This window comes from Haliotis cracherodii, unplaced genomic scaffold (assembly GCF_022045235.1).
Source record: "Haliotis cracherodii isolate W230 unplaced genomic scaffold, xgHalCrac1.p SCAF_2, whole genome shotgun sequence".
Taxonomy (NCBI): Eukaryota; Metazoa; Mollusca; class Gastropoda; order Lepetellida; family Haliotidae; genus Haliotis; species Haliotis cracherodii.
The window spans coordinates 38,273,588-38,285,143 of record NW_027266275.1 but is presented as its reverse complement, the minus strand read 5'-3'; the positions used below and the strand labels follow the sequence as shown (position 1 = coordinate 38,285,143).

At 39.1% G+C, this 11,556-nt stretch overlaps 1 protein-coding gene across 5 annotated transcripts in view; it reads right to left on the bottom strand.

Moving 5' to 3' along the window:
* Positions 1-1,518: 1,518 nt before the first annotated feature.
* The window catches only part of LOC139468065 (PDZ and LIM domain protein 7-like), a 52,422-nt gene continuing 42,384 nt past the window's right edge, over positions 1,519-11,556 (bottom strand). For 3 of the 5 annotated variants that reach the window (XM_071249768.1, XM_071249767.1, XM_071249769.1), the window contains 7 exons: positions 9,928-10,134; positions 8,632-8,669; positions 7,972-8,329; positions 6,526-6,712; positions 5,932-6,052; positions 4,976-5,091; positions 1,519-4,555 (listed from right to left, as the gene is read on the bottom strand). In XM_071249768.1, the coding sequence (XP_071105869.1) occupies positions 4,478-4,555; positions 4,976-5,091; positions 5,932-6,052; positions 6,526-6,712; positions 7,972-8,329; positions 8,632-8,669; positions 9,928-10,134 (1,105 nt within the window). In that variant the 3' untranslated portion in view covers positions 1,519-4,477. Of the gene's footprint in view, positions 4,556-4,975; positions 5,092-5,931; positions 6,053-6,525; positions 6,713-7,971; positions 8,330-8,631; positions 8,670-9,927; positions 10,135-11,401; positions 11,442-11,556 lie in introns of all 5 variants that reach the window. The other 2 variants (XM_071249772.1, XM_071249770.1) reach the window with 2 other exon arrangements.

The window sequence follows — 11,556 nt, the reverse complement described above, 5'->3', positions numbered from 1 at the left end:
TTGCATGGGCTGCATTGGATATATTTGTTTCAGGGTCTGTATGACAGACTATTAATGCCTGATGAACATTGTAGTGTACACGACCTAAAGTCTCCACATCATACTGTCATTGCCAACTGAAAGAAAGCAACACAAATAATAAATGAACATCGAAGACGTGTAACGATACAGTGGGGTCGCGCTACGATTCGCACCCCGACAATGTGGATGCGATACCATTCGTATCCCGATGAAGTACTTATATTTCATACGTTGATATTATTTTCTTTTTGTGGTTGAATCACAAATCTGAACCATTTGGGATTTTTTAAATTCAGGAAATCGAAGATGGGATATTTTGGGGCGAAACAGGGCGTGAAGGTTATGCTTCTTATAGCCAACCGGGAAATACAAGAGAATCTGTCAGCTGGTTGTTGAACAGTTTGTTATTATTCATGTTTTACACCAATATAACTTTCAATGTAGCGTATGTATCGTTTCAACACAGCCAAGGTAACCATATTGCAGATAGTGATAAATGTGTTTATAGTTCTTCCAGATGGATTGAAAACCTTGTCATTTGTATCAGAATTAAAACAATTAATTAGCCCTGAGGTTTGCTTCACTTTCATGGACCAGAACAAACCAAGTGTTGCCATAGTAATAGATATTTAAAAAAAGATGGATGCTTATTAAAAAATAGTATAGGTTAATTGTTATGTTATCTTTAAAAAAAACGAAACAATAAAACAAAACCTCCACATGTAGATTTAACTCTTTCTTTTTTTAACCTCAGACTTCTTACTTCTGATTTTAGAGGGCAGATCGTTGTGCCCTACGACCTGGGTTAGAGAAGGTGCCCAGTACTTTTGCAACTGATCATGATAGTGTCCTCTTGCTCATAGCAGAGGCTGTATCATTGCTAATTTACGCAGTCACCAGTTTATCTAGTCCAGGGCCCCGTTCCAAAAACGATCTTACTGCTATAGGACTATCATTAGCCAATGTGAAAGGGCCAGTAGATCGAGTTAGACTTTAGCACTATGATTGCTTTGTGTAAGGGGCCCAGACTTAATTGTTGACAGGCCACCTGGATATGGCTGGGATCAAAAACATTCACCAACTCTGTTTATCCCATGCATAATTTCTCCATACTATTATGATACATAACCTGTACCCATTCACCACCATAGTATTGTTAATGGACTGACATCATCATCATTTCTCTTACCAGAAACTTCGCACAGAAGATCTCTAGCTCTTGAGTGCATTTGATTGGACATCTTTGTTAACCAATGCATAATTATAATCAGCCACAAAATAAAATGCTGGTGAATGGTCTAGGGTATTTGATATTGAAAAAGGGAGACAAAATACCCTGCATCATCGAGGATGGTACCATCAATCACAGAAAGCATTAGGGCAAAATATTTACACACAGTTAAAAGTACAAAATACGCCTAATCAAATTTAAGAATGGTTTCAAGTCAGATTGCAGCTCCAACTCTTATTTACAGTAAAAGATAACACAACACATAATCAAATTATTCCTTGCGTTTATTACTCGGAACATGATATGGTTGGAAAGTTACTATCAAGTGTTACTAGGAGTACTGTTTGAAGACAGTTCAATATTAATTTGCATCCAAACACGAGGATCTCCATGTTATGTCTGGGTATACACCTATGTAGCCACACAGATGGGATCAAACTCAAGACTTAAAATAAACAAACAGCCCTTCATACTACCATCATGTCAAGGTATATTTATGAACTATATATATACACTGTATGCAATGTATACAACAGAACAAGCCTTATATAACAGCTTCTAGGGGCGATATATTCTATAACACATCAACGTCCTTGCAAAACATTGAATAATGCATCAGTTTCCTTACGATATATTCAATAACGCATTAACTTTTGTGTGATATATTCAGTAACACATCAACCTCTGTAATGCATTGACCCCTTGTGATGTAACATTTGAGTACCCTGCGAAATGTTCAAGATGATTCTGAGAACATCGTATATTACATCATCTTTCATGTATCATACTCTGTCAAGTTTCAACCTATTTGTGAGAAACTCAGAATCATGTCAAGTCTGCTGCAAAATTCTGCAACTCGTCTCCTTTCATGTGATTATCTCAACACTGCATCAGAATGCAAGACTTTTATGTACACTACTCCACACATGCATCGGACCCAAAGTGTCATATTTAGTCCAAGGTCAGGGTGCCGTTACAAAGCGATCTTGCGCTAAGGTGATTTTAACTCCCATACATTAACACAGACTTACAACAGTCGTAGCGATAAGGATGTTTTGTACAAAGGCGCCCTGGTCTTTAGCAAATGTTGAGTAGCATATATCATACTTGAGAACAATGCATTTTGAAAAACCTCACATTATGCATGCATGGAAATGACTTTATCGCTGAAGACGATTCATTCCATAAACCCCTGCTGTAAAAGTTTGTTTTCCTTCTTCAGTGCAAATCATGCACAGGTTTAAGCTAGCAGTTTGGTAAGAGAAAAAAGGCTAAATCTCAGGAAAATATTTGGACTATAACACCTGACATTACATTCAACATCCTGAAAAACTGAGGTACTAAACTGACAAAAGTCCAACACAAGGGAATAGTTGCAAGTATAAAACTTGCTCTAATGGCATCCATATTGAAACAGCCACGCCTCTCCTGTCACAACATACCCTGTTCCTAGCTACTGCTTCCACTCATATATCCGTTTCTTTTAATGATAAATGAAGTCACTAATGCATGCAAAAATTTGGCCATACATATATTGAGTTCAAATATTAATCACCATTGAAATCATTTAAATAATTGCATATGACTTTTGAATTTAGGCCACCAGAACTCAGAATGGACAATAGAAAAGGGTGTAAGAAAATAGTATTTCTTACAAAGGTCTAAAAAATGGTACATATTGAGGCGAAGTTATAAAAGTCATAAATTACTCATAAATTTGTATCAACTATGTATAATCTTTGTACAATATATCTATATAAATAGGTTAAAAATAAAAGATTTGCATATATTGGAGAGACCCTGATAGAAAAGCAAGAACAGAAGAGAGTTGACATCTATCTACAAGACCTATATACACAAGAAAAGACATTATGCAGGGGATGTAAGGGAAGTTGTTAACATGTATATATATATACAATACTTACATAAAGGTTTGGGCATACAACTCAAACTACACATCGAAGCACATTAATGTGGAATATTCACAAGCAATTTCAGCCTCATACTATAAATTTGTTCCTAAAGTATTCACCAAAAATATGCAGCATGGAAATTTGGAAACCATGGATTCTTTTACAAAACACTTCACTCCAAAATGTCATAATTGAGACCCAATAATGACTTCTTTTAACATATAAAAATTATGCAAATGTTTATTTTCTCAGTCCACAGAATCGACAATGTTATTTTTTGCATTTAGCATAACATGAGATCTCAAGAAATTAAAAAAGGATATTGCTTAGAACAGTGATTCATAACATTTAACATTCTTATTCGAAGATGGATATATAGTTGATATACCACAGTAACTAATATATATTGCTAACACCAAGCAAATGATATGTTAATGATGAAAGTTACTTGGGCTACAGGTGATACAAAGTCTTCGCAAGTTATTTTTATGTTCCGTTTGAGCCTTCTAAACACGACTAAAGTTAAATGACTGTTTCATTGGGTAAAGAAGCGTAATGGCAGTTGGTAGCAAACAAGAACACAAGGCACACACAGAAGATACTATTCTCCTAAAACAGATTTCAATATTACATTTGGCTATAACAAGAGATTCAGACATTGGTATATATACACATTCTGCACACAGAGACTTAACCAATCAGATTGTGCCTCATGCTTTTTTCTCACTATTTTAAGACATTCTCTGAGATGACTCCAAATACTCGGATCTTTCAACACCTTTAAAAAATTATTCAAAGCAGGAGATATATCAAAAGACATATTTGAACAGTTATAAAAAGACAATAACCTAACAAATGTTGTTTGTACACAAAAACTCATTTATTCAAGATTTATTGCTTGGCTAAGTAAATCAAGTGCAACCATACGCATAATAAGTATCTTATTCTGAACCATTTAATTGTTGCACAACTTAACACTATAAGAAAATATCAAATGATCCAAATCAGGATTAAACATTAAACAATGTTTAATATTTTGTACATAATTTTATGCATTTCAAAATTATATTATATAAACTGTATGCTTATATAATCAAGGCACACAGTCACATAGTTTTTAATTGCTTAAACAAAGGAATTATTGAAATGTGGATGGAGCAATAAAAAAAGACCCTAGCTAACTAGCCATTTCACCACAAGGCACCGCAAACCGTCGACCGTGGAATAACCCAGTACTGTAGCCAGAACTCATCTTCACTTATTAGTCAACAGTTGTATTGTAAGAATAATTATTGTATCATCCAGTGTTATTCTATCGTACATGTTTCTTGCAGAAGGGCTTCCCGGCCTTGACATAGAAAGGAGCGCCTTCCAAACTAATTTGGCAAGTCTGAAAAAAAAGGTACAGAAGGTTATATAACATGTAACCAGATATTCACCTTAAATAATGCAAAATAATCATATTTCCAAAAAGAAATTGTGTGTCTACAAATTCAGGGGGAAAAAAATCAACTTATAAACTCTCATATTATGTGGTGTTCAAGACAAGTTGTGTATTGATATTATACCATACAGCACAGTGATATTTCACTGTGTTCTGTATGGTATAATATCAATACACAACATGGGGTACAGTGTAAGAAAAACGACATGTAACAGGAATAAAGCATGAATTAACAAGGTTTTGACATATATGTATCTATCTATATATATGTATCTTGAAATAGTTTTCACAATCACTTCTAAATATATATTGAGACAATCCCAGCTGGGCTTATGAACAGTATACAGACAAAGAGAGGTAACTCACCGAGCAGTTGAAGCATTCAGAATGGAAGTTCTTGCTCATGGCCTCGACCCATTTGTCGCCAGGTTCGATGGGGAAGCTGCACCCAGAGCACATTGTCTGGAACATGGCGTTCCAATCTACGGACAAAAACATTTACATGGATGAAAATGCGAAAAGCTGTCCATAACAATTATCCTATCTTACTTAATTTTAGCCCACAAAATGTAAGGCCTGGTATCTCCTAAGGGAGACAGGGAGACAATCATGGGGTACTGGGGACCTACTCTGCCCCAGAATCACTGCAAGGAGACAATCATGGGGTACTGGGGACCTACTCTGCCCCGGAATCACTACAAGGAGTCAATCATGGGGTACTGGGGACCTACTCTGCCCCGGAATCACTACAAGGAGTCAATCATGGGGTACTGGGGACCTATTCTCCCCTTGAATCACCACAAGGAGTCAATCATGGGGTACTGGGGACCTATTCTGTCCTGGAATCACTACAAGGAGTCAATCATGGGGTTCTGGGGACCTACTCTGCCCTGGAATCACTATAAGGAGTCAATCATGGGGTTCTGGGGACCTATTCTGCCCTGTAATCACCACAAGGAGACAATCATGGGGTACTGGGGACCTACTCTGGAATCACTACAAGGAGAAAAGAGTTGGGTACTGGGGACCTACTCTGCCCCGGAATCACTGCAAAGAGACAATCATGGGGTACTGGGGACCTACTCTGGAATCATTACAAGGAGACAAGCATGGGGTACTGGGGATCTACTCTGCCCCGGAATCACTGCAAAGAGACAATCATGGGGTACTGGGGACCTACTCTGGAATAACTACAAGGAGACGTGTGGGGTACTGGGGACCTACTCTGCCCTGGAATCATTACAAGGAGACAAGCATGGGGTACTGGGGACCTACTCTGCCCTGGAACCACTCTCCCCATGACTTGCTAGGTCATGTCTCACCTTTCTCACAGTAAGGGTTTCCATCCTCGATGTGGAACTGGTTTCCACCAATCGGCTGCTTGCACTGGAAGCACAGGAAACACTGAGGATGGTAGCTCTTCTGCAGAGCATTCACACACTCCTGCAAACAAGACAAGGTAGACTTAGCACCCAGTGAGTAAATCTACACTGCATCTGAAATAATGCTATCAACTCAGTTGCATTTCGATCCACAACTTACATACCCTGGAAACCCTGGAACTGCAACAACTCAATTCAGTATCCCAAACTTACTTCCACAGGAGACATAGCTTGTCTGTGAACAAACGATATCTCAAAGAGAATCTACCAGAGTTCTTTCTTCACCACCCACTGGTCAGTTGACATAGGCCTTCAGGTTAAAATATTGAAATCTTACATTAGTGATTCTGCTATAGCCTACATTGTTCCTAAAAACATATTTCCATTTATTTTATTCCAATACTGCCACGAAATAACAGCTAATACTGAACTCTTTGGTTAGTGAGGATCTGATCGAGTGCAAGGTTGCAAGATTCTAAACCTGTGATGTTATAGCATAATAATATATACATAAATACAACATTGTTCACTTACTCCGACAATGGCAACACTGCACTTGGTACACTTCGGGGCAAAGTATAGCTCGTAGTCTCGCTCGCAGTAGAGGTAGCCGCCCTCCTCCACGAAGCCGATGTCAATCAGCTTCACACCACAGCGGGCATTGGCACAGATGAAGTGGTCGGGACACCATGTCTTCCCCATGGCAACCACAAATGGACCTCTGGAACACACACACACCATGTCTAGTGTTTCAAACATTTGGTTTGCATGTACCCTATTTACCATAATAAGTGCCAAGGACACAGTCACTTGACAGAGGTGGTGGTGGTGGAGAGGGGTGGGGGGAGCTATTAAAACCACTAACAAATTAAAATTGTGTTAAAAAATCGAGGGATTGTGATCAGACTGAGTTCAAATTTCAATCAAAATAAAACTTTTTTAATAATAATATGCTGAATAAGGTCCATGAGTTATAAGTCTTTGAAGAAGGACATAATGAGGCAAATTAGTTACAAAGTTGCACATTCACCTCTAAACTTCAATTTCGGCATTGTACTCTATCCCACTCCGAGCTATAATACTCTCTTGCAAGATACAGAATGGACTGTGGCCCCATGTCACCACAGCAAGAGATGGTCGAGGTCGTGGCCACTCGGTGGCAGGGGCAGGCGCACCCCAAGAGAGAGTCTAGGTCTAAAGCCTTGACAGGCATATCTCCACATTAGGGTCCACGTTACTTCTCGTACGTGGGTCCTCAATTGACAAACCCTCATTATGCCTTTGTTATAAACTGAACTGCAAAAGAAACTTTACTTCATTGAAATACTTTTCATGAAGTGATGTTTCTTTTGCGGTTCAGTACATACTCATACTATAAATTTGTTTAGCATCTCCATGGCTCCTGTCGCTGTTGTACAGGAGTTGTGTTTATGTGACTGCTACGTTATAAGAATAGTTAGCGCATTACCTGATAGCATTCAAAGTGTATTACTACTGTTTAATCTCATGGCCTACTGCCTATTTTCCTATAAAGCTGAAGGGTTGGGGGTTAAAACAACAACACATTTGAAGTGATTTCATGAAGGGACTTGTCAGTTGGGCGAACATGGTGTAATAAGAAAGCAACTATTTTTTTCAGAACTGAATCTGTTTCTCAAATTATATATTTTGTACCACATTTGTGAAATATTAACTTTGGGTGATCTCCATATAAAGCATTTTAAAATAAAAATCAAACAATGTGTAAGAGTTCTTTTATAAGTACATTAAACTATGTTTATAACAAACACGCTTGTAACAAACTTATGCATATAACAAACTATTTCATGGTCCCCTCCATTTGCTGTATATATGCTGTTCATACGCTTATAATGAACAATGTATATAACAAATTAAAATTAGTGGTCCCATTGAGATTGTTATAACCGTAGTTTACTGTAATTTAAAGTTTTCTATGCAATAACAAAGGTGACTCTTTACCTAATGGTATTCCCACACTGGGCACAGGTGGCCATCCTGGGAATGTCCGCTCCAGTCGCCCCCTGTTGGCGCACCACAGCATCACCCTTCTTGAACTTTGTTGCCCCTTTGCCGGTGGGCTTGGGCACTGGGCCTCGGGAACCCCCCATGGGTCCTCCGGATCCCCCCATGGGTCCTCCGGATCCCCCCATGGGTCCTCCGGGTCCCCCCATGGGTCCTCCCATGGGTCCTCCCATGGATGGGCCTGGGGGTGGTGGTGCAGGGGCAGAGGGGGCCCATGGCTTGGCAGCAGGGGGAGGGGCTGGGGCTGATACTGGGGCTGGGGCTGGCTTAGGTGGAGCCCATCCAGTGTGCTTGGCTGAAATAGAAAATATGTCTGTTGCAAATGTTGACAAAGTGAAACTGGGCATCTATTCTATTTATCCTTCACTTATCTGCATATTCCACCTATCTTGTGGACATAGAGTCCATCCCATCCATTTTAACCTATTTCTGTCTGCATCTCTCTCATCCATCTATGCCCAATGGTATCTCCCACCTACTGGTATCTCCCCCATGACGCCAACCTCCACCCCCACCTAATGGTATCTCCCCCATGATGCCAACATCCACTCCCACCTAATAGTATCTCCCCCATGACGCCATCCATCCCCTACATACCTCCTCCAGCTGCCTGTCCAGGTGTAACTCCTCCACCACTGTAAACAACAAACAAACAATCAACAACAGGCACATGCAATGTAAAGATTTAACCTCCACATAACTATTCTTCTGAAAGGAAGACATTATTAATTATTCATGTTCCCCAGAAAGGAACAATTCAGAGAATGACTACATGTATTTCCATTACAGGAGTCCCCTGACTCAGAAGATTGTTAAAGTGCACAGATATGATACAAGGACACAAAGAGTTGTAATACATGTATAGAACTGACATACGTCGTATTGTTCTCTAAAACTAATCACTAGTCTACAATTAGTAGGTTGGAACTGAACAGATTAATATTTCATGCACATTATGCTATGTCATCATGGGATTATTCAAAACATATCATTTACTAAACAATGGCATTATATATTAACAGACTTACATTGTCAGCAATCTCTGGTGGTATGACTTAATCACACTTTCAAACTAACTTCTTCCTATGCCAGATCTTCCTACTCTACAGATTTAGGCCACAATAAATTATCACATTTTCATCCACACCTCCCTCTGACCATCTGATCTGCCCAAGTACCTACAGACAGGAGTATACATGCGTTGCCTTCTTTGTAATATGATGAATAGACACCATACCTTGTCTGACTAAACATGAACGCTTTATGTGAATCACATTCATCAACAGTTAATGTGAACATATGCCTTCCATAGTTGGCTATAATAAATAATGGGAAGGGGCAGTATATTTTTTATAGCCAACAATAGAAGGTATCTGTGCACATAAACTCCCACATTTAAATATACTGCCCCTTCCCTATATTTTTTGTGAAATGTGAATAAAAATCTAATAATTAATATATTGTGGATTTATCTAAGCTGATCTAAGGGCAAGTGTTGGTAAACATCCCAAAGTTGGAACTAAGAATATCCCAATACAGGTTATCACAATTATAACTGATTTCAGAAATTAAAGTGCCATTTTAATAAATTCCAAATGATTACCTGCAAATACATCATCAGTACTTAACAGTCTTGTGTACACTATGTTCTTAGAGTATACAAGACTGCATAATACAGATGATGGATTAAATAATGTATTTTCCCCAAATCTGACAACCATTCCTTTTCCTATTTCAAACAATGATTATCTCTGTTACTCTATTCCTGATCCTGTTATGACTATTTCTACATGAGTTGTCTCCCTTGCCACTTGTTCCCCCCTGTCCTTTAAGCCAACATGGGTTGTCCCCATTATGAGTGACCATGACCTCATCTGCCCCTAATTACCATACCTCTCCAGTTGGTCTTGTAACATTTTGAGCGACCGAGATTGAGCAGGTTTGTATCTCGGATCCCCTTTCTCTTGCTTGTTTTCCTCCTCCTGAACCAACTTAAATGTTTCAGAAGGATAATATACACGTTTTTCTGGGTTGGAATTATTTTCGGTGGATGTACCGTTAGTTCTGCCGAAAGTTGGTGCTGGTGATGGCTCATCGTTCCTGAAATAGGACACTCCATGCATATCATGCCAGGTGATCATTCCATGCCATGAACAATATCATACAGTATACATACACCTGATATAGGGTTTATCACATGTACATCACTGTAAACAAATTCAGTAATGGTTACCTTCCCTATAAATAGTTCGATGATAGCTTAAATTCCTTCGGACTATCATCTCAGCAGAGTGAGTGAGTGAGTGAGTGACTTGGGTTTATCGCCTCTTAAAACAGTATTCCAGTTATATCGCCGCGTGTCACCTTAATGTGGGAGGAAAGCCCCAAGTGATGCAGGTCTCAGATGTTTACCACTTCCATAAAACCCACGAGCACGGGTATGGAGCTGACAAACCTAGAAACATAATCGGGGCGAACTGGGATTCGAACTCATGATCATAGGTTTCTGGCATGCCCAAGGGATGCAACTCTGCACAGTGAATCGCTGCGCCTTTGGCGCCTTTGACGACTAGGCCACCCATGCCCCTTCATCTCAGCAGATGCCACTACAATTAACTGCACAGTTCCCTTCAAAATTTGACTCTCTAAAGGTGCTTTAAGTATTGACACACAAATTGTGTAGGTTTAAACATAGAAAGAGTGAAGATTACAGAAGAGATCAAATGATATTAAACGAATCAGAATTCAATAAATATTTTCACAGAATAAGCAATTAATATGATGGACTACGTGGGGTTTGGTTACAATTCTAGCCTATGAGTTAAAGGGGAGTTTTATTGGTATGTTAACAGGATTTCACTCTCTGCATGCAGTAGTTCACAAACTCATCACAAATACATTCATCACTCAAACATCTTAATGAAAAATTGGTATGAGCAAACAGGTCAGTTCACACAGACCTCATACAGTATGATAATGAAAATATTACACAACGCTTTTATTGTTTTGACTATACAGAAAGTAACAAGTAACACGAAAGTCATTTGGATCACTGACTCATAGAATTCATTGAAATTCAGTGTTGAATACAAATCACACCATACATATCATGATGACAATGCAATACAATTCACCCCATGAGAACACTCGTGACATCATTCCATTGTGTGCCTGTAGACTAGGGAGCTAGTTGTCACACAAGATTCTACAATGTCCGATAATGAGACACATCAACCCGACAACACAGTTTCCTATAGGATTCTAACAAATACTAAATGCCTGATCAACCAATGGAAACAGCAGAACAGGTCACATGACCTGCACCACACTGCACACAGGCGACCTATCAAGCGCAAGGCGAGTATACCTGCGCCAAGCCTGAACAGGTTCAGCTGCTGTCCATTGGTCTGAAATACAAGCCCAATGAGATGGTCAACATCGGATCATATAAACTGTTTCCTGGGTGTATGGTTCTTGTTGTCAGGTTCTTTGGAGTTCTGTAACTACTTCGACATTCAAAGG